Source organism: Monodelphis domestica, chromosome 5 (genome assembly GCF_027887165.1).
Source record: "Monodelphis domestica isolate mMonDom1 chromosome 5, mMonDom1.pri, whole genome shotgun sequence".
Taxonomy (NCBI): Eukaryota; Metazoa; Chordata; class Mammalia; order Didelphimorphia; family Didelphidae; genus Monodelphis; species Monodelphis domestica.
Window position 1 is genome coordinate 105,007,403 of NC_077231.1, and position 24,980 is coordinate 105,032,382.

Consider the following 24,980-nt stretch of genomic DNA (forward strand, 5'->3'; position numbering starts at 1 on the left):
AAGGAAATAAACATAACTGCTGCAGAAACTTTTCTCTTTGATTATTTTTCCAGGTTGACAGTAAAATATTTTAAAAGCTGACAATATGACTTTCATTTTTATTATTTTGATATTTATAATTTAAATTTTCCAGCTTTCCCTATCCACTGAAGAAAAAAAGAACTAAATACAGAATCATTATATAAGTAGAATTAAGCAAAACATTCCCTCACTGGTCATGGCCACAAATGCACTCCTTATTCTGCAAATTAGTTCATCTCTCTGTCTTAAAATGGGCATCATTCTTCTTTATCAGTCCTCTGGAATCATAGTTGATCATTTAGTTTATCAGAATTCTTAAGTTTTTCAGAATGATTAATTTTTATAATATTATCTTATAGGAGTCAATTGGGTAGCTCAGTAGATTGAGAGCCAGGCCTGGAGGAGGTCCTGGGTTCAAATCTGGCATCAGACACTTCTTAGCTGTGTGACCCTGAGCAAGTCACTTAAACCCCATTGCCTAGCCCTTTCCACTCTTCTAGAGCCTTGGAACCAATACACATTATTGACTCTAAGACAGAAGGTAAGGTTTTAAAAATAAATAAATAATATTATCCTATAGTATTAATTGATCTTTCAGTTCTTCTCACCTCAATATGCATCAGTTCATACATGGCTTTCTATGTCTTTTTGATTCTTTTACCTCATTTCTTCCAGCCCAATGATATTCTGGTATATTCAAATATCATAATTTGTGCCTCAACTGATGGACAGCCCTTCAATTTCTAGTTCTTTGCTTACCATAAAAGATCTTAGAACACATAGGTTCTTTTCCTTTTTCCCTAATTACCTTAGGAAATAAACCCAATAGTGGTATTGCTGGGAAGCTCTCTCCTTTTGAAAAAAATACATATATATTTTTTCATTCACCAAAATCTACCTTCTTACCACATCCACTTTACCCCAATTGAGAACAAAAGAAAAATGAAAACTATTACAAGCATATATAGTCTCACAAAACAAAATTCAGCACTGGTGATATCCAGAAAAATTTTGACTCCTATGTTTTTGAAATATATTGCTTGATGTTATAGTTATAATAAAGTTATGATAGGACACTTAATAAGGAGTCACTTGGGATAAATAGCCTAATGACCAAAAAATATACTGGCAATGGCAGACAATTCATACTTTTCCATTATCCTGATCCTTTCTAACTCTCTGCAAAGACTTTATGATTATGTTCAAAACTATTAATAAACACATAAAAAAGTGTTCTAAGCCTCTTATAATCAGAGAAATGCAAATCACACAACTCTGAGGTATCACCTCACACCCAGCAGATTGGCTAACATGACAGAAAAGGAAAGTAATGAATGCTGGAAGGAATGTGGCAAAATTGGAACATTAATGCATGTTTGCTGGTGGAATTGTGAATTGATCCAACCATTCTGGAGGGCACTAAAAGTCATAGCACTGCTGAGTTTATATCCTAAAGGGATAATAAGAAAAAAGATTTGTACAACAATATTCATAGCTGCCTTCTTTGTGGTGGAAAAAATTGAAAAATGAGGGGATGCCCTTCAATTGGGGAATGGCTGAACAAATTGTGGTATCTGTTGGTGGTGGAATACTATTGTGCTGAAAGGAATAACAAACTTTAGGAATTCCATGTGAAATGGAATGACCTCCAGGAATCGATGCAGAGTGAAAGGAGCAGAACCAGGAGAACACTGTACACAGAGACTGATACACTGTGGTACAATTGAATGTAATGGACTTCTCCATTAGTGGCAATGCAATGATCCAGAACAATTCTGAGGGACTGATGAGAAAGATGCTATCCACATTCAGAGGAAAAACTGTGGGAACAGAAACACAGAAGAAAAACAACTGCTTGATCACATGGGTTGATGGGAATGTCATTGGGGATGTAAACTCTAAATGATCACTAGTGCAAACATAACAATATGGAAATAGGTTTTGATCAATGACACATGTAAAACCCAGTGGAATTGTGCATCAGCTATGGGAGGAGTTAAGGGGAGGGGAGGGAAACAACATGACTCTTCTAACCAAGGAAAAATATTCTAAACTGACTAAATAAATTTTTTAAAAAAGAGTTAATGATTGTGGGTCCTAACTGAGTAATACTACTGACCAACTGCATTTAAAAGTATATGATTTATTTCTCTCCATATTTTCTTATGATGGAATCTTTAACATTTAGGTCACAAAACCATTTTGAGTTGGTTGTGGAATGTGGTATATGATGTTGATTAAGTCTAATTTCTGGCAAATTGTTTTCCAGTTTTCTAAGGAATTACCATTCTAATAGTGTGTACTTTCTTCAGTAACTTCTACTTTCTGGTTTATCAAACACCAGGTTATTGAGTTGTTTGTATGGAGGTATGGCATAATAGACACAAAGCATGTGGGATGGCACCTCCCCATATATTGAATCAGATTTAGGAAGAATTTTGAGGGACAAGGAAATGCCTTGGAAAGAGTATAAAACATACATAGTCATTATGTAACTGGCTCTAAAAAACTCCTGTTATAAACTAACCACATATTAAAGAACAGCTGAAGAAGCATCCCAAAAGGCCTTTCAGCTTCAGCCACCTCTTGTCTGCCTTATTCTCATTTGACCTTATTCAGTGGCTTACTTCTTAGCTTGGGGCACTGGCTGACAGACTATGCTGACTTTTGGAGTTTTGAAAGGTCAAGAGGCAGACATAGGAATCTGAGAGTTACCAGGTTGAGTTTTGCAGGCAAAATAGCAATGATGCTTGGAGTGACCTTTCTAAATGATCATCAGGGCCCAGGTCCAGTGGTACATGAGATAATACTTTTGGTTGACTCTACAAAGTAGATGTGTTAGATTCAATTCCTTTGATTATAGAGAGGCCAATATGGCAGATTACCTCTCCAGGCCCCCCCATGGAAATTATAGAAGAAAAGAGCAAGAAAACTTCAAGGAAAAAATAAGATTTTAATTTGAAAATTGAGTAAAACGACTTAAAAGTATCTAGAAGAATGCAACTTTCATCTAGTACACTTTTCCTGGCATAGAGGAAGGCATTTTTTACAAAGTTTGTTGAATGAGAAAGTGAATGAATGATCATGCAAGAACTATTTTCCCGGGGGGGGGGGGGAGAATCATATATAGTACATGGATCTGACAAGGATGAATTATATGAAAATATAAATTAATCTACTTTACCTTTTGCTTTCTCTTTTCCTGTTGAAACATAATTCTTGTCCTGGATGTAAGTAGGAAATGGGAGAAGAGAATAACTATGCTAGTTGACAACTGTATTTCACAGAAATTCCTTTTTATCAAATGTTAATATCAATATCAAATGTTAGCTAGCATTCTATATTCTTTGTCCTTATTTGAATATGTTTTTTGGGGCACAGGCAAATAAATGCATGTCCATGCCACCTTGGGGCTAGTTCATTAACATATCCAAATCATCTCAAACTTGTCATTAAAGTTTTAAACTTAACATATCCATGCCATCTCAATTAGCAGCAGTTGGTTTATTATCCTGCTGGTCTTACTATGGATACCTGGAGCTTTTCAAAGATTCACAAAGGCCCAACAGCAAAGCCTAAATGGCTTTCCCTAATTTAGCACATATTCTAAAGTTGTAAATCTTGGTTATTAATATAATATATGATATAGTTGGCAAATTATGCTCCTTTGATCTTTGAGATGGTCTGTATATGACTTCTAGTTTTACATTTGCAATCTTACTTCCTGTTATTATTTCTTATTTTTTTATTTTATATGCTCTTATTTTTTACTTATTTTTTAACTTTTTACTTTTTTTATTATAGTAAGTTTGGAAATTTACTTTGGTTAACTATAGGAGGGTGGATAGTCAGGGGAACCAGAACAAGATATGGTATTAGCAAATAGTCCTTATCCATTCTCATACTCTGGCATTACAAACAGCATCATTCACAAATGATTACATATTATTACTGTTTTAATAAAATGTTTATTCAGAAAAGTGTAATTTTGTCAAGCTGATTTATAAAATGACTTTTAGATATACTTGAGAATTTTGCTTCAAATACCAGAAGAAACAATAAACTGATAATATTAGCCTTTACCCATATTGCGAAAGAATACTGTTTTCACAATTTTTTTTATTTATATGACTTAATAATAATCTAAAACCAACTACTCCAGGCATTGCAGTTTCTTCATATCCTCAGCTCTTAGCACTGTGTGTGCCTGACAGACATAGTTTTGGAGGGACTACTAAATGTTTACTAATTGCTGTTTGAGCCAATCTCTAATATTGCTTGTAATATCCCCTGAGAATTGTTCCTTGTTTGATCATCTAAGTCCAATTAAGTCTGTCTTTGATGCTTTCATATGATGTGGTCTGGGCTCATAAAGGTTTCATCAATAGAGTACAAACTTTAGTAAGCTAAATCAGGGGCCAGCCTACTTGAAAATATCATAATTAAAATTTGAAAGGAGAGGATAAGGTTTTCTTTTCTAAGGTTCGAGTAATATAATGAGGCCCCAATGAATGAATCAGTTATTAAGCATTTGCAGCCAGTTCTAACTTAACATAAGTGGTCCATTCTGCAGACCTCTCCCTCCCCTTGGAGAGATCTACATGGCCTTGCCTGCTCAATGGCCCTCCAGGCAAGTGGCTTCAGTACCTGGGTTCCTCTGCAGCCTGACCAGCTTCAGGGCCTGCAGTGGAGGATCCAAGCACAGGGCTGCATCCAATGTTGGCCACTGCTACCCAGCAACCCCTGCCACCACCTACCAGGAACCAGGAGCAAGTCTCGGCTTGCCCAGAATTCTAAAGAATTGAATTTGGGTAAATGCAAAATGTAAGAAAAAACTTATTATGTTACCGTGATTATATTAAGTGCTGGGGATAAAAAAAAAAAAACAGCTGCTTCTCAAGAAGTTTACAGTTTAATGGTAGAGACAATATATTCATCACACACAGACACACAAACACAGACAATATGTTCAGCACACACACACCCACACACGCACAAGATATACAAAATAAAGAGTAAATGGAAGGTAACTTTAGAAAAGATGGCTAGCTTCTAGGAAACCAGGAAATGCCTCTAAGAGGAGATGGAACTTGAGCTGAGCCAGGAATTAAGAGTCAGAGTCAGGAAGGAGAGCACTCCAGGAATTAGGAGGAGCCAATAGAAAGGGACTGAAATGATACAATGTGCAGAGGAACAAAAGGTAGGCAAGAATTGACTAGGCTGTAGAGCAAATGGAGGAAAATGATATTAAAGAAGACTGAAAATCAGGAAAAGGTCTGGTTGTGAAGAGAATTAACTGTCAAACAAAGGACTAATTATTTGATCCTGGAGGCAATATAACTCTTGGAGTTTTCTGACTAGGGAGGTGAAAGTCATTTTATTGACTTTCTGGAGGGCTGAATGGAGTTGGGAGAGACTTGAGGCAAGAACCCCACTTGAAAAGTGCAATAAACCAGGAGAGAGATAAGGGCTGAAAATACTGTGGCAAATGTGATTAATAAATCATGGTTTAGCTTCTGATTTGGATATACAGGTGAAGTAAATAAGACAAAGGAGCTAAGGATGAGATGACACCTAAGTTTTAAACCTGAATGAGTAAGGTCATAGTATCCTTGGCAGTATCATAAGAGGGACTAGAATTAGGGCTGGTGGGAAAATGATTAATTCATTTCTGCACATGTTGAATGTGATATTCCTAAAGAACTAGATCTCAGTCCCATCAAAAGTCTCCAGAACACAGGGAAGCCCAGGCTCCCCATCCATCCTCATTGACTGCTGGACTTTAAGCCAATAAAAAGCCTCCAGAGGACAGGAAAGCTCAAACCCCCAACAACCCTCCCTCAGAGATTACACCAAGAGATCCTCTGTTAAAGCTCCAAGAGGGGAGACAGATAGAAGTCCCTAAAAAACAAAAAAATGAGAGGAACAAGAGCACAGACAAATACAGGGAGGAAAGAAGGGGTGAATTTGAACAAACAACAGAAACAGAAGAAAGAAACTACAATAGACAGCTACTACTCACCAAATGGAACAGAGGGGGAGAGATCAGCAAACAATAAACCAGAAATCCCAGCGAATTGGATACAGGCTGTGGAAGAACTCAAAACACAACTAAGAGAGGCTGAGGACAATTGGGAAAAGAACTTAAAAATTAAGATAAGTCATCTGGAAACAGAGGCACTTGAACTAAAACAAGAAAATAGTGTCCTGAAAGCCAAAATCATCCAGCTGGAAAATGAGGCAAAGGAGATGAGAGATGAGGCAAAGGAGATGAAAGACGATCTTCAAAGAAACTCAAACCAGAAGGAAAAAGACGACCAAAAAGCCAAAGATGAAATCCAATCTTTAAGAACTAGAGTAAAACAACTAGAATCAAGTAACCTCACAAGGCAGCAGGACACTATAAAACAAAACAAAAAGAATGAAAAAATTGAGGAAAATGTGAAGCATCTCATTCACAAAACAGACGATTTAGAAAATCGTTCAAGAAGAGACAATTTAAGAATAATTGGACTACCAGAAGACCACGACAAAAGAAAAAGCCTGGACATAATACTAGAGGAAATTATCCAGGAAAACTGTCCCGAAATCCTAGAACAAGAGGGGAAAGTGGAGATTGAAAGAATCCACAGATCACCCCCTGTATTTAATCCCCAACTGACAACACCAAGAAATGTTATAGCCAAATTCAAAAACAATCAGATAAAAGAACAGGTATTACAAGCTGCCAAGAAGAAACCATTCAGATACCCTGGAAACATGGTGAGGATAACACAGGATCTGTCTGCATCCACACTGAAGGACCGAAAGGCATGGAATATGATATTCCGGAAAGCAAGGGTCCTAGGCCTACAGCCAAGAATAAAATACCCATCAAAACTGACTATATTCTTACAGGGGAAAGTATGGTCATTTAACACAACAGAAGAGTTCCAAGCATTCATAAATAAAAGACCAGACCTGAACAGAAAATTCAAAGTCCAACCACAGAACTCAAGAGAATCATCAAAAGGTAATTAAAAAAGAGGGGAAAAACAACAACAACAAAAAAGGTTTTTTTAAGAGACTCAATAAGTTAAAATGATATGTATCCCTATAAGAAAAGAGGTCATTGGCAACTCTTAAAAACTGTTGCTATCACCTAAGCAGCTAGAAGAACTACACTCAGAGGGAACAGTGACAAACTGTATAGGATGAAAGGACAAGACATAAATAGGTATATAGATATATGCATGCATAAATACATATACATGTGTATGTGTATATATATATATATATATACATGATTAAAGCTAAAAAAGAAAAGAGGTTATGACTAAAAGAAATGGGAAAAGAAACAAATGGGGGTAAATTTATATGTCACAAAGAAGCTCATGGCGGGAGGGGGGAGAACATCGATACACTGGAAGGGTAAAGAGGTTGGAGATAGGAAATACTCAACTCTTACGTACTTTGAAACTGACCCAAAGAGGGAAGAACAATCCAATCCATTGGGGAAGAGAATAGATTTGCACTCTATAGGTGAGTAGAAGGGTAAAAAACAGACTGGTGGGGAGGGAAGCAGTACAAGGGAGGGAGAGGGTGGGTGGGGAATTTTTAAAAAGACTACAGGGGAAAATAAGGGAGGGAATAAGAAGGGAGGGGGGTAGAAAGGGAAATGAAATACAAGGGGGACGGATTTAAAGTAAATCACTGGACTAAAAGGTAGAGCTGAAGAAGAAAGGTTAGAATTAGGGAAGGATATCAAAATGCCAGGAAGTCCACAAGTGACAGTCATAACATTGAACGTGAATGGGATGAACTCACCCATAAAACGTAGACGAATAGAAGAATGGATTAGAATCCAAAACCCTACCATATGTTGTCTCCAAGAAACACACATGAGGCGGGTAGACACCCACAAGGTCAGAATTAAAGGATGGAGTAAGACCTTCTGGGCCTCAACTGACAGAAAGAAGGCAGGAGTGGCAATCATGATATCTGATAAAGCCAAAGCAAAAATAGACCTGATCAAAAGGGATAGGGAAGGTAATTATATTTTGTTAAAAGGGACTTTAGATAATGAGGAAATATCACTAATCAACATATATGCACCAAATAATATAGCACCCAAATTTCTAATGGAGAAACTAGGAGAATTGAAGGAAGAAATAGACAGTAAAACCATATTAGTGGGAGACTTGAACCAACCATTATCAAATTTAGATAAATCAAATCAAAAAATAAATAAGAAAGAGGTAAAAGAAGTGAATGAAATCTTAGAAAAATTAGAATTAATAGACATATGGAGAAAAATAAATAGGGATAAAAAGGAATACACCTTCTTCTCAGCACCACATTGCACATTCACAAAAATTGACCATACATTAGGTCACAGAAACATAGCACACAAATGCAGAAAAGCAGAAATAATGAATGCATGCCTTCTCAGATCACAAGGCAATAAAAATAATGATTAGTAATGGTACATGGAAAACCAAATCTAAAACCAATTGGAAATTAAACAATATGATACTCCAAAACCATTTACTTAAAGAAGAAATCATAGAAACAATTAATAATTTCATCGAGGAAAATGACAATGGCGAGACATCCTTTCAAACCTTTTGGGATGCAGCCAAAGCGGTAATCAGAGGTAAATTCATATCCCTGAGTGCATATATTAACAAACTAGGGAGAGCAGAGATCCATAAATTGGAAATGCAAATAAAAAAACTCGAAAGTGACCAAATTAAAAACCTCCAGCAGAAAACCAAACTAGAAATCCTAAAAATTAAGGGAGAAATTAATAAAATCAAAAGTGACAGAACTATTGATTTAATAAATAAGACAAGAAGCTGGTACTTTGAAAAAACAAACAAAATAGACAAAGTACTGGTCAATCTAATTAAAAAAAGGAAGGAAGAAAAGCAAATTAACAGCATCAAAGATGAAAAGGGGGACATCACCTCTGAGGAAGAGGAAATTAAGGCAATCATTAAAAATTACTTTGCCCAATTATATGGCAATAAATATACCAATTTAAGTGATATGGATGAATATATACAAAAATACAAACTGCCTAAACTAACAGAAGAGGAAATAGAATTCTTAAATAATCCCATATCAGAAAATGAAATCCAACAGGCCATCAAAGAACTTCCTAAGAAAAAATCCCCAGGGACTGATGGATTCATCAGTGAATTCTATCAAACATTCAGAGAACAGTTAATCCCAATACTATATAAACTATTTGACATAATAAGCAAAGAGGGAGTTCTACCAAACTCTTTTTATGACACAAACATGGTACTGATTCCAAAACCAGGCAGGTCAAAAACAGAGAAAGAAAACTATAGACCAATCTCTCTAATGAATATAGATGCAAAAATCTTAAATAGGATACTAGCAAAAAGACTCCAGCAAGTGATCAGAAGGGTCATCCACCATGATCAAGTAGGATTTATACCAGGAATGCAGGGCTGGTTCAATATTAGGAAAACCATCCACATAATTGACCACATCAACAAGCAAACCAACAAGAACCACATGATTATCTCAAAAGACGCAGAAAAAGCCTTTGATAAAATACAACACCCATTCCTAATAAAAACACTAGAAAGCATAGGAATAGAAGGGTCATTCCTAAAAATAATAAACAGTATATATCTAAAACCATCAGCTAATATCATTTGCAATGGGGATAAACTAGATGTATTCCCAATAAGATCAGGAGTGAAACAAGGATGTCCATTATCACCTCTATTATTTGACATTGTACTAGAAACACTAGCAGTAGCAATTAGAGAAGAAAAAGAAATTGAAGGCATCAAAACAGGCAAGGAGGAGACCAAGTTATCACTCTTTGCAGATGACATGATGGTCTACTTAAAGAATCCTAGAGATTCAACCAAAAAGCTAATTGAAATAATCAACAACTTTAGCAAAGTTGCAGGATGCAAAATAAACCCACACAAGTCATCAGCTTTTCTATATATCTCCAACACAGCTCAGCAGCAAAAACTAGAAAGAGAAATCCCATTCAAAATCACCTTAGACAAAATAAAATACCTAGGAATCTACCTCCCGAGACAAACACAGGAACTATATGAACATAACTACAAAACACTCGCCACACAACTAAAACTAGACCTGAGCAATTGGAAAAACATTAACTGCTCATGGGTAGGACGAGCCAATATAATAAAAATGACCATCCTACCCAAACTTATTTATCTATTTAGTGCCATACCCATGGAACTCCCAAAAAATTTCTTTACTGATTTGGAAAAAACCATAACAAAGTTCATTGGGAATAACAAAAGATCAAGGATATCCAGGGAAATAATGAAAAAAAACACAAATGAGGGGGGCCTAGCAGTCCCAGACCTCAAACTATATTACAAAGCAGCAATCATCAAAACAATTTGGTACTGGCTAAGAGACAGAAAGGAGGATCAGTGGAATAGACTGGGAGCAAGTGACCTCAGCCAGACAGTATACGATAAACCCAAAGATCCCAGGTCTTGGGACAAAAATCCACTATTCAATTAGAACTGCTGGGAAAATTGGAAGACAGTGTGGGAGAGATTAGGAATTGATCAACACCTGACACCCTACACCAAGATAAATTCAAAATGGGTGAAAGACTTAAACATAAAGAAGGAAACCATAAGTAAATTGGGTAAACACAGAATAGTATACATGTCAGACCTTTGGGAGGGGAAAGACTTTAAAACCAAGCAAGACATAGAAAGAATCACAAAATTTAAAATAAATAATTTCGACTACATCAAATTAAAAGGCTTTTGTATAAACAAAACCAATGTAACTAAAATCAGAAGGAAAACAACAAATTGGGAAAAAATCTTCATAAAAACCTCTGACAAAGGTTTAATTACTCAAATTTATAAAGAGCTAAATCAATTGTACAAAAAATCAAGCCATTCCCCAATTGATAAATGGTCAAGGGACATGGATAGGCAGTTTTCAGAAAAAGAAATCAAAACTATTAATAAGCACATGAAGAAGTGTTCTAAATCTCTCATAATCAGAGAGATGCAAATCAAAACAACTCTGAGGTATCACCTCACACCTAGCAGATTGGCTAACATGACAGTTATGGAAAGTAATGAATGCTGGAGGGGATGTGGCAAAGTAGGGACATTAATTCATTGCTGGTGGAGTTGTGAACTGATCCAGCCATTCTGGAGGGCAATTTGGAACTATACACAAAGGGCGATAAAAGAATGTCTACCCTTTGATCCAGCCATAGCACTGCTGGGTCTGTACCCCAAAGAGATAATGGACAAAAAGACTTGTACAAAAAATTTTTATTCATAGCTGCGCTCTTTGTGGTAGCCAAAAATTGGAAAACGAGGGGACACCCATCAATTGGGGAATGGCTGAACAAATTGTGGTATATGTTGGTGATGGAATATTATTGTGCAAAAAGGAATAATAAAGTGGAGGAATTCCATGGAGACTGGAATGTCCTCCAGGAAGTGATGCAGAGCGAGAGGAGCAGAACCAGGAGAACATTGTACACAGAAACTAATACACTGTGGTATAATCGAACGTAATGGACTTCTCCATTAGTGGCAGTGTAATGTCCCTGAACAATCTGCAGGGATCTAGGAGAAAGAATGCTATCCATAAGCAGAGGACAAACTGAGGGAGTAGAAACACCGAGGAAAAGCAACTCCCTGACTACAATGGCTGAGGGGACATGACAGAGGAGAGACTCTAAATAAACACTCTAATGCAAATACTAACAACATGGCAATGGGTTCGAATCAAGAACACATGTGATACCCAGTGGAATCACGCGTCGGCTACGGGGGGGGGGGGGGGGGTGGGAGGGAGGAAAAGAAAATGATCTTTGTCTTTAATGAATAATGCATGGAAATGATCAAATAAAATACTATTTAAAAAAAAGAAAAAAAAGAACTAGATCTCAGGAGATCGACTAGGGCTAGATAAATAGATCTGGGCATCATTGCAGAGATGATAAACAAACCTATGAGAGCTGATGAAATCATTGAGACCACAGAGAAGAGAGAAGAGGGACTAAGACAGAGCCTTAGAGGGACAATCAAAATTAGTGGGAATGGCATGACTTTTGTAAACCTTAAAATTTCTCAGACTTATGAATGTTGAAATTTCCCCATTGGGGAATCTTCTACTTTAAAAAAATTTCCTAGCAGATAGTGAGAATTCTACTTAAGTGTGAAAACTCCTTGCCTTGGGAATATCCCTACTCCACCCTACTTAAGACTGCTTTAGGACAGAAAACTCCTTCAGAACAATGAAAGTGCTTTGACCCATGCTTATGGAAAGGACAGGAAGTTCTTTGAGTCATGCCTGTTTTTAAAATTGATACAATGGGATGCTAGGTTCCCATATAGGTGGGGCAACTTGTAAACTACTTAAACTTAAAAGGGTGATAACTTATTCAGAAGTTTTTTTTCTTAATGAAATTTGTCGACACAGCAGCATTTTTTTCTGACTTACTAAAGAGATTAAAACTACTCAGCTGTGAATTCAAAATGGGCGGTTCTTTAGAAACATCTACAGTGATTGGTAGATGTAAGGACTTAGGGGAGGTGACAGAGGAAATTTTGCCCTTAAAAATAAGAGCTTGGATCTCATTCAGGGATCTCGATTTCTGATTCTCATTCTGGAGGATCTCATTCTGAGAGACTCATTTCCTTGAGGACTGATGCTTGAGGGCTCTTTCCTTGGAGATAGATCTCTTTGAGGAGAAGTGGAGAAGTGCTCTTGGAGGAAATCTCATTCTGAAGGAGAGCTCCTCAAGGAACTCTTCTGAGGGGCTCTGTCCCTCTGGGGTAGGAGCTCTGGAGGCTCTTGAGAGAGGCCCTTTGAAACAATCTCTGGCTGGAAGACTCTTTGAGGAAGGACGCTGGCCTGGTGTCACTAGTATCCTTGTTTAGTCAGACCTTGTGGTGAGTATTAAAAAACTGACTGATTTCTCTTTTAAGACTCAGGTCTAGGCCATATTGGCTTGAGGCCCTTCATACTTATTCCTTTCTTACTCTCTCTCTCTCTCTCTTTCTTTGATTACTCATTGTATTGTTAATTAAAATCTCTATAAAACCCAATTGACTTGGGTATTTGAATAATTGGGAATATTTCCCTGGCGACCACCTTATATTTGATTTTAAAACCCAAGACACTGTAGTGAAACATATTTCTGCAGTCAAATTTACTCACCCTCTCTTATATCTATCACAATTTATATCTTCCACTATCTTAATCACTACAGTTTAAGACCTCAACCATTTTAAATCTCACACTTTATAGGCATGACTCTCAGAAAAGGAGACTGAAAAGGAACAGATAGGAAGAAAGAACTCTAAGAAAGCAAGAGTAATTAAAACTCAGAGAGGAAAATGACCAGAAGAAGAAGATAATCAAAAGTGTCAAATGCCAAAGAAAACTTAAAAAGATGACAACTGAGGAAAAATCATGAGAATGGCAATTAGAAGGTGACTGGTAATTTTTAAAAAAGTTATAGTTGTAATTTTGCCTTCCAGAATATGATATTCCAAACCTTCTGATCCTTTAATGTGGTAGCTGCTAAACTTCTGTGATCCTGATTGTACTCCATTGTATTTGAATGTTTTCTTTCTGGATATTTGATAGCATTTATATAGAGTTTCAATGCTTGCTAAGCACTTAACAAATATATCATTTTTATCCTCACAACAACCCTGAGATTATCATTGCCATTATCATGCCCTCAGAAAGAGAAATTGAGGAGAACAGAAATCAAGTGACTTTATTCTGGGGTCACAGAGCTAAAAACTGTGTGAAACTGTATTTGACCTCAGGTCTTCATGAATCCAAGTCTAGCACTCCATCCTCTGAACCCTAAAGCTATAATGTTTATGAATTCTGTAATTACTCTAATAAGAATCTGTTGTGTTTCCACCTCTCCCTCTACCTTGCAATCCCCAAATCTGTTCATGGTCCTCACCATGATTCTAATCCCTATAATTATTAATTATTTTTCTGGTCATCACCTCTGCACTGACTACATTCTCCATCCCTTCCATCTTGAACGTTTGGTGAACCAGTTCAACTCTAATCTGTCCTCTTCTCTTCAATTCTTTGCCCCTTTATCTTATCTTGTCCTGCCAAACTTCAGCCTTGAATTACTTTTCCTATCTTCTGACTTTACGCCTACACACATATTGTTGAAAAAAAAAAAGCTAGAGAAAATCATAAAATCATACTTCATGGGTCCACACAAATTTATAACACATAAACCTAACTGGGCCCTCATTGCAGCAAATCAATCCTTTTATGCCTCTCTAGCTTTTACTCACTCCTAGTAGTTCTTCCAAACTTTCTTGTCCCTCAAATTTTTCAGAGTTCCCATTTCCCTCCACTCTTTCAACTTGAGAACCTTACCTAATATTTCATTAAAAAATGATATCAATCACCAGGAGTTCTGCTTTGCTCCTCTTCATCTCACTTCATTGAGATTATTTCTGTCCTTTTCTTTTTCTTTACCATCATTTCACATGGAGAGGTGGTTAAGAAAAACAAGGCAAACACTGATAAACTATTGCTCCAAAATAAACTCCAGTGGTTCCCAAGATCCAGTAGTTCAGGATAAAATATAAAATCCTGTTTGGTATTTAAAGTCGTTTATTATCTTGCTCCTTCCTTTATTTCTAGTCTTCTTACACCCTTCACATACTCAGCTCTCTGTATATCTGATTTTGGTCTCCCTACTAGTCTTCACATGCAACAAATATTCTGTCTCTCACTTGTCTTCATTTTATCTGGCTGTCTCCCATTCTTGGAATTTTCTTCCTATCTGCCCCTGCCTCTTGGCATTCCTAGCTTCCAGCAAGTCTCAGTCAAAACCCCACCTTTTACAAGAAGACTTCCCTTGGCCCTCTTCATGCTGGTGCCTTGCCTTTATTGTCTCTAGTTTATCCAGTATATGGCTTCTTTGTACAGAGTTCTTCGCATGTTGTCCCCCTTATTAAATTTTGAGCTCCTTGGGGGAAAGACCTGCCTTTTTACCTTTCTCTGTATTCTAAGTCCTTAGCATAGTGGCTGGCACAGCTTGAGCACTTCATAAACACTGACTTACTGGTTGAAATAGCCTAATTAATTCTTAGAAAACAAGTAAAGACATTCGAAGAGACCTGACAACTAAAAAGATTATTGATGATTTTCTTCTACATTAACATGGGTTTCTTGAAATTAAAAAAGACAGTGAGATGATTAGTAAAGCCTAATTCTTGCTATAAAGAACAAAATACTTGTCAAAGGCAAAACAGCACAAGGAGTAGGGTTCTGAAGATTAGAAAAAAATGTATTAATGAAACTCAACTTTTCATTCAAGTTTAAACCCAAAATGTTGCCAAATGTCCAAGTAAGACTGTAAAAACTGGACATTTTTAAGACTATAAAACTGTGGAGAATTTCCCTCCCCATTATGTTGCTTTGTTTGACGTCATCACTCAGTGATATGGAGGTCGTTAATCATTGAAATATGCTCAGAGAAAGGAAGTTGAAACCAACAAGAGGGGAAACTGATCCCACAGGCACTACCCCCACCCGGGTGGTGCCAGGCAAATTAAGGAACTATGACTGGTTCCTGAGATGTGACAGAGAGCTAGTGAGTGGAGAAAACTACTTATAAGGCAAGACCAGGAGTCTGCTCGCTCTCTTCTGGAGCCTGGAACCTAAGGGAATCCCTGTCGGTGGTGAGCTTCACACCAGCAAATGGCAAATAAGGTAGTAAGCTAAGCTACTCTCTACCTCTTTCCTACATTTCCCTCTCTTTACTATTACTACTTTGTTATATTAAAGCTACTAAAGCCTACCAGCAGCCTCATGATTTAATTTTAACTATTATAAAACTTACACCCCGAAAATTGTTTTGAAAGGTTTTTTTTGGTTGTTTTTTTTTATGGTAGGCCTGAAAGTCTTGTCCTCATCAAGGGAATAATGAATTCTAACAAATATATTGATATGCTGAGCAACATAATTGTTTTAAATTACAAAAATTACCAAATGGAGGTGGAGTATTATATCATAATCTTGCAATGTATCACATCTTAAAGGGATAAATCTGCTTCAGTGGCTTGTGAATTAACCTGATTTAAATTTCACTGAAAATTCTGGACTGTAATAAAAGTTAGTGTTAGGGAAATGGCTATTCATTAAAGGTACAATTAATAATCTATGATCATTTTTCAGATGAGGAAATAGAGGCAAACAGAGTCAAATGACTTGCTCACAGCCACACAGCTAGTAAGTATCTGAGGCCAGATTTGAACTCAGAAATATGAATCTTGTTGACTGAGGCTCAGCCCTCTATCCATTGTACCTCCTAGCACAGTTTACTCTTCTGTAAAATGGGAATAATAGCTAACCTCTCATGGTTATTGTGAGAATCAAAGTTAATCACTGTAAAACACTTAGCACAGTGCCTAGAACATAGTAAGCATTTTATAAATATTAGCTATTAATTCTTTTTTTAAAACATTATTTTTATTTGGTTAATTTCAAACATAATTCCTGGGATACAAAAATCATTTTCTTTTCCTCCCTCCCCTCCCAGCACCTCTCCCATAGCCGAAGTGCAATTCCAGTGGGTATCACATGTGTCCTTAATCCGAATCCATTTCCATGTGGTTGGTATTTGCACCAGGATGTTCATTTAGAGTCCACATCCCCAATCATATCCCCTCGGCCCCTATAGTCAAGCAGTTGCCTTTCATCGGTGTTTTTAATCCCACAATTTTTCCTCTGCATGTGGATAGTGTTTTTTCTCATAGATCCCTACAGATTGTTCAGGGACAATGCATTGACACTAATGGAGAAGTCCATTACGTTCGATTGTACCACAGCGTATCAGTCTCAGTATACAATGTTCTCCTGGTTCTGCTCCTTTCGCTCTGCATCACTTCCTGGAGGTTGTTCCAGTCCCCATGGGATTACTCCACTTTATTATTCCTTTTAGCACAATAGTATTCCATCACCAACATATACCACAATTTGTTGAGCCATTCCTCAATTGAAAGGCATCCCCTCATTTTACAATTTTTTGCCACCACAAAGAGCTCAGCTATGAATATTCTTGTATGTGTCTTTTTCCTTAATATATCTTTAGGGTACAAACCCAGCAGTGCTATGGCTGGGTCAAAAGGGAGGCACTCTTTTAGCGCCCTTTGGGCATAGTTCCAAATTTCCCTCCAAAATGACTGAATCAATTCACAACTCCACCAGCAATGAATTAATGTCCTGACTTTGCCACATCCCCTAGAAAATTTATTGCTTTTCTTTGCTGTCATGTTAGCCGATATGCTAGGTGTGAGGTGGTACTTCAGAGTTGTTTTGATTTGCACTTCTCTGATTATGAGATTTAGAACATTTTTTCATGTGCTTTTTAATAGTTTTTATTTCTTTATCTGAAAATTGACTATTCATGTCCCTTGCCTATTTATCAATTGGAGAATGACTTGATTTTTTTGTACAATTGATTTAGCTCTTTGTAAATTTGAGTCATTAAACCTTTGTCAGAGGTTTTTGTTCTGAAGATTGTTTCCCAGTTTATTTCACTTCTGATTTTGGCTACATTGGTTTTGTTTGTACAAAAACTTTTTAATTTGATGTAGTCAAAATTATTGATTTTACATTTTGTGACTCTTTCTAAATCTTGTTTGGTTCTAAAATCTTTCCCTTCCCAAAGGTCTGACATGTATACTATTGTGTTCACATTATTTACTTATTGTTTCCTTCTTTACATTCTAGTCGTTCACCCATTCAGAGTTTATCTTGGTGTAGGGTGTGAAGTATTGATCCAAACCTAATCTCTCCCAAACTGTCTTTCAACTTTCCCAGCAGTTTTTATCAAATAGTGGATTTTTGTCCCAAAATCTGGGGTCTTTGGGTTTGTCATAGACTATCTTGCTGAGGTCACTTACCCCAAGTCTATTCCACTGATCCTCCTTTCTGTCTCTTAGCCAGTACCAAATTGTTTTGATGACCACTGCTTTATAATATAGTTTAAGATCTGGGGCTACAAGGCCACCTTCCTTTGTATTTTTTTTCATTATTTCCTCAGATAGTCTTGATCTTTTCTTCTTCCAAATCAACTTTGTTATGGTTTTTTCTAATTCAGTAAAAAGTTTTTTGGAAGTTCAATGGGTATGGCACTAAATAGGTAGATAAGTTTGGGTAAGATGGTCATTTTTATTATGTTAGCTCATCTATCCATGAGTAGTTAATGTTTTTCCAATTGCTCAAATCTAGTTTTAGTTGTGTGGAAAGTGTTTAGTAGTTGTGTTCATATAGTTCCTATGTTTGTCTCGGGAGATAGATTCCTAAGTATTTTATTTTGTCTAAGGTGATTTTAAATGGAATTTTTCTTTCTAATTCCTGCTGCTGAGCTGTGTTGGAGATATATAGAAATGCTGATGACTTATGTGGGTTTATTTTGTATCCTGCAACTGTGCTAAAGTTGTTGATTATTTCCACTAGCTTTTTTTAGTTGATTCTCTAGGATTCTTTAAGTAGACCATCCATCATGTCATCCGCAAAGACTGATAGCTTGGTCTCCTCACTGGCAATTTTAATACCCTCAATTTCTTTTTCTTCTCTGCTACTGCTAGTGTTTTTAGTACAATAATAGAGGTGATAATGGGCATCCTTGTTTCACTCCTGATCTTATTGGGAATGCATCTAGTTTATCCCCATTGCAAATGATGTTGGCTGATGGTTTTAGATAGATACTGTTTATTATTTTTAGGAAAGACCCTTCTATTCCTAAACTTTCTAGTGTTTTCAATAGGAATGAGTGTTGTATTTTGTCAAAAGCTTTTTCTGTGTCTATTGAGATAATCATGTGATTTTTGGTGTTTTACTTGTTGATAAGGTCAATTATTGTGAATGGTTTTCCTGATATTTAACCATCCTTGCATTCCTGGTATAAATCCCACCTGATCTCCTGGTATAAATCCCACCAGATCATAGTGAATTACCCACATGATGACTTGCTGGAATCTTTTTGCTAGTATCCTGTTTAAGATTTTTTTAAACCCTTACCTTCCATCTTGGAGTCAATACTGTGTATTGGCTCTAAGGCCGAAGAGTGGTAAGGGCTAGGCAATGGGGGTCAAGTGACTTGCCCAGGGTCACACAGCTAGGAAGTGGCTGAGGCCAGATTTGAACCTAGGACCTCCCATCTGTAGGCCTGGCTCTCAATCCACTGAGCTACCCAGCTGTCCCCCTGTTTAAGATTTTTGCATCTATGTTCATTAGGGAGATTGGTCTATAATTTTCTTTCTCTGTTTTTGTCCTGCCTGGCTTTGGAATTAGTACCATGTTTGTGTCATAAAAGGAGTTTGGTAGAATTCCCTCTTTGCTTATTTAAATAGTTTGTATAGTATTGGGATTAGCTGTTCTTTGAAGGTTTGATAGAATTCACTTGTTAATCCATCTGGCCCTGGGGATTTTTTCTTAGGGAGTTCTTTGATGGCCTGTTCAATTTCTTTTTTTGATATGGGATTATTTAAGAATTCTATTCTTCTTTTGTTAATATAGGCAATTTATATTTTTGTAAATATTCATCCATATCACCTAGATTGGCATATTTATTGCCATATAATTAGGCAAAATAGTTTTTAATGATTGCCTTAATTTCCTCTTCATTGGAGTTGAGTTCTCCCTTTCCATCCATGATACAATTAATTTGAGTTTTTCTTTCCTCTTTTTTATTAGATTGACCAATATTTTGTCTATTTTGTTTGTTTTTTCAAAATACAAGCTTTGAGTCTTATTTATTAGTTCAATAATTCTATCACTTTCAATTTTATTAATTTCTCCCTTAATTTTTAGAGTCTCTAATTTGGTTTTCTTCTTGGGTTTTTTAATTTGTTTGCTTTCAAGTTTTTTGATTTGCATGTCCAATCCACTGATCTCTGCCCTCCCTAATTTGTTAATATATAAACTCAGGGATATAAAATTTCCCCTGACTACTGCTTTGGCTACATCCCATAGAGTTTGAAAGGATGTTTCATCATTGTCATTTTCTTCAATGAAATTATTAATTGTTTCTATGATTTGTTCTCTAACTGATTTTGGAGAATCATATTATTTAATTTCCAATTAATTTTTGATTTGGCTCTCCATGTACACTTACTATTCATTATTTTTATTGCCTTATGATCTGAAAAGGTTTAATTTATTATTTCTGCTTTTCTGCAGTTGTATGCCATGTTTTTATGACCTACTATATGGTCAAACTTTGTGAATGTGCCATGTGTTGCTGAAAAGAAGGTGTATTCCTTTTTGTCTCTATTTATTTTTCTCCATATATCTATTAACTCTAATTTTTCTAAGATTTCATTCACCTCTTTTACCTCTTTCTTATTTATTTTTATTTGATTTATCTAAATTTGATAGTGGTAGGTTCAGGTCTCCAACTAGTGTAGTTTTACTATATGTTTCCTCCTTCAATTCTACTAGTTTCTCCTTTAGAAATCTGGGTGCTATACCATTTGGTGCATACATGTTGATTAGTGATATTTCCTCATTATCTATACTCCCTTTTATCAGGATGTATTTACCTTCCCTATCCCTTTTAATCAGGTCTATTTTTATTTTGGCTTTGTCAGATATCATGATTGCAACTCCTGCCTTCTTTCTGTCATTTGAGGTCCAATAGGTCTTACTCTACCCTTTAATTTTGACCTCGTGAGTATCTACTCATCTCATGTGTGTTTCTTGTAGACAACATGTGGTAGGATTCTGGATTCTAATCCACTCTCCTATTCATCTACATTTTATGGGTGAGTTCATCCCATTCATGTTCAAAGTTATGATTGTCACTTGTGAATTCCCTAGCATTTTGATATCTTCTCCTAGTTCTGTCCTTTCTTCTTTTGCTATATCCTTTTAACACCTTGGTTTACTTTTAGTCAATCCCCCTATTCTTCTCTCTTGATATGCTTCCCTTTCTGGCCCCTCCCTATTTGTTCCCTTCTTTTCTTAGGGTCTGTTCAGTTCCCTCCCCCCTCTCCTTCCCTCCCTTTTTTTGAACTCCCTTCCCCCCTAGCCCCCTTAGTTTTCCCTTCTTTCTTACCCTTTAGGATAAGATAGACTTCAAGATGCCAGTGGATCTAGATGCTCTTCCCTCTCAGAACTGATTTCATTGAGAGTAATGTTCAAGTATTACCTATTAGCACTCTCTTCCTCTCCCTCTTATGAGTATTCCTCCCCTCCCCTTTCCATGTATATCTTTGTGTGACAAAGATTATTCTATTTATTTTATTTCTTCAAATATCTCTTGGTACCATCATCGATTCTCCCCACCCTTTTTTGCATATCATTTTATAGCCTTTAATGCCACAATCTTTTCCTATGAATGATTCTTCTATTTACTATAATAATGAAAACATTTTTGAGAGTTACAAAGAACATTTCTCCATATATTAATATATATAATTTGATCTAAGTGTAGCCCTTAAAGAAGACAGTTTGAATAAACAAAAAAAAACATTTTGCTCCTTTTCCCTCTTTTTCATATTTACCTTTTCATGTTTCTCTTGATCTTTGTATTTGGATATCAAACTTTCCACTTAGTGCTGGTCTTTTCCTTACAAGTACTTGGAAATCTTCTATTTTGTTGAATGCCCATAATTTCCCCTGGAAGTATATAGTCAGTTTTGATGCATAGGTGATTCTTGGTTGAAGACCCAGTTCTCATAACTTTCTGAATATCGTGTTCCAGGCCTTGAGGTCCTATGGTGTGGAAGCTGCCAGGTCTTGTGTGATCCTGAGTGGTGCTCCTTGGTATCTGAATTTCCTCTTTTTGGCTTCTTGTAGAATTATACTCTCTCCTTAGCTTGAAAGCTCTGGAATTTGGCGATTACATTTCTGGGGGGTTTAGTGTAGAGGGTGTTCTAGATACTCTTTCAATGTCTATTTTGCCCCCTTGTTCAAGAACTTCAGGGAAGTTTTCTTGGATGATTTCTTGTATTATGATGTCAAGATTTCTGTTTATTTCTGGCTTTTCAGGTAAACCAGTGATTCTCAAATTGTCTCTCCTTCCTCTGTTTTCCTGATCGGTCACCTTGTCAGTGAGATATTTTGTTTTCTTCTATTTTGTCAGTCTTTTAACTTTACTTTATTAATTCTTGATGTTTTACAAGATCTTTGGTTTCCAGTTGCTCAATTCTGGTCCTTAAGGCCTGGTTTTCTGTTATAATCTTTTGGTATTCTGCTTTAACCTTTTGGTATTCAGCTATGATTTCTTCATTTTTTTAACCATTTCCCAGTTCTGTAACCAGAAGGCTTCCATCTTTTTGTTAAGCTCCAATTGAAATTCTTCCAGGGCTTATGGGCAATTTCCATTTTTTTGAAGGTTTTGCCTTTGTTTGAATTTCATCCAGTAAAATTTCCTCTGTAGCCTGGGTTTTTCCTCCATAAAATTTTTTGAGAGTTACTGCCTTTGTTTTTTTTTTAAAGATTTTTGAGGCTTCTGTGCACAATTAACCATTTTCATGGATGTTTTTCCTTCCTTCTTTAGTCAGAAATCTGAGTCAGCTGGGCAGGTTCTCTGTGTATGGAGTTAAGGAGCAAGGATTTTTGCCTGAGGACCTCTGTAGTCCTTTGCAGCTCTTCTCTGTGCTACCTTCCCAGGGGTGGTCAAGGTCTGTGCTCTCCTGCCCACCTGGTTTTCTGGTCTAGTTGCTTTCAGGGGTAGGTCCCCGGTGGTCCTAGTTAGTTCCCAAGGACCTAGAGGTGCCCCTTGCTCGTTTGTTTTGGCGTGCACTGGCTCGCCGTAGGTGGAGGTGGGGGAAAGTGGATCAGCTCACGTTTGGGTGGAAGCTTTTTCACCCTCTTATAGGTTAGAAAATCCCCAATCCCATGTACCTTCATTGCTGTGCCCTACTGTACAATTCCTCCATTCTTCTGAAAATGATTTTTAAGATCTTTTGGGGTAGCCTTTGTCAGTGTGTGCTGGGGAGAAGTGACCCACATTTAGACTGCCACCATGCTTACCCAGAAGTCCTCTTAGCTATTAATTCTAGTACTTTTAAGAATTAAAAAACATGTGTCAAAATTTTGTGAACTCAGTGCCGAAGAATATAAAACAAAAGATGCAACAACAAATGTGAATGGCTCAATATTGCCTCTAGGATCAAATATTAACTCCTAGGCTTTTAAAAACTTGACACTAACTTACTTTTTCAATTTCATTATATAATACTCTCCTATCAGTGCTCTATAATCCAATCAAGTTGTCCTTCTTGCCATACATGGCACATTACAAAATAGAGGATGTATTGGACTATAATATACAGAAAAGCAGAAATATTAAACTAAACACAGAATGTATGGATAATAATACAAGAAAAATTACATTCAATAAAAGACCCTCAAAAAACAAAGAACTGAAGATTAATTAGAGAAAAATAATATATTCTAAAGAGCTTATGGGTCAAAAAACAAATTCTAGAAAATATCATCAAAGAAAAATAATGAGACCACATGCCAAGGTTTATGGGATGCATGAAAGTAGTTCTGAGGAGAAAAGAATCAGAAAGAAAAGAGAATACAAACAAATTAATGAATTAGGCATGAAATTTAAAATTTTATCAAAACTCAAAACCCTCAATCAAGTAACAAAGTAGAAATTGTGAAAAGTAAAAGACACCATAATGATTGAAATTCTTGAGAGGAAGCATTTCTTAATTTTAAGTTAATTTACTAATTGACCACTCAAGACAATCTAAAATCCCTGTACAATCTGAGCAGGCAGACTGTGTGAGACCAATGAGAAGGACAAAAGAAGAATAGACAAAGAGAAAAAAAGATAGAGAATTCCTCTGATACATTCTTGTCATCTTCCCACACATTCACTTCCCTATACATCCCAAGATATTTCTGATTAGTAAAAAGACACTGAGGAAATGGACTTAGAAACTCCCAATTCTTCCCTTATCTTTATCACAGGAAGATGCCAACACACCCCTTTTTCAAAATATAGCTGGGTCACTGTAGTCCAAAATGGTGTCTAGAGCATGCCAACTTCATTACCTAAGAGAGTTCTTATTTACAAATTAAATAAAGAACAGATTTCCACCCTGCCTCTAACAAAGTTGGACTAGTGAAATGTCCTGAGGCCTAGGAGCAAAGTACTTTAGCTTGGAAGCTGGCTGACCTTCAAAACCCAAGGCTCAAGAAAGACTTCATATAAAAATCATTACAATGCAATAGTAATCTTCCACAAGAGATTAATAAAACAAAGTAAAAAGACCATTGAATTGATAAACAAAACTAGAAGCTGTTTCTTCTAACAAAAACAATCAACAAATAGCTAATCTGATTGTTTTGTTTTGTTTTAAGCATTTATATAAAAAATAAAATGAAAATAACATGGAACAACTGAAGGGGAAATAAAAGAAGTCATCAGAAAATACTGTATCCAATTATACTACAACAAAACTTATAACTTAGAAGAAATAAGTTAAACATAAATACGAAATATATAAATTTTAAAAAGGAAATAAAGCATGTAAATAATCCAGTATCAGAAAAAGAAACCAAACAAGTCATAACTTTCAAGGAAGAAAAAGCTCCGGGACCAAATGAATTTACAAATGAATTAAACCTTAAAAGAACAATTCTGGTACACTATAAACTGCTTGCAATAATAAGGAAAGAAGGCACCATTCCAATCTATTATGACAAAATATAGTCTTAATACCTAAAAGCGAGGAAAGAAAACTACAAACCAATATCCATAATGAACAAAGATACAAAAAATTATAAATAAAATATAAGCAAATAAACTATATAATACCACATTAGAAATATTAAACAATATAACCATAATTGGTTTTACCAGGAATTCATACATAGTTCAGCATGAGAGACTATAAAACAAGTAAATAATAATAATAATAAAAAATATATATTAAAAT

The 24,980-nt window shown here is 36.2% G+C and overlaps 1 protein-coding gene across 1 annotated transcript in view; it reads right to left on the reverse strand.

The window, feature by feature from the left end:
* The window catches only part of C5H12orf40 (chromosome 5 C12orf40 homolog), a 45,467-nt gene that overhangs the window by 14,660 nt on the left and 5,827 nt on the right, over window positions 1–24,980 (reverse strand). Inside the window, exon 2 of the mRNA XM_007503895.3 lies at window positions 3,206–3,245. Coding sequence (XP_007503957.1) covers window positions 3,206–3,245 — 40 coding nt within the window. The remainder of the gene's footprint in view (window positions 1–3,205; window positions 3,246–24,980) is intronic.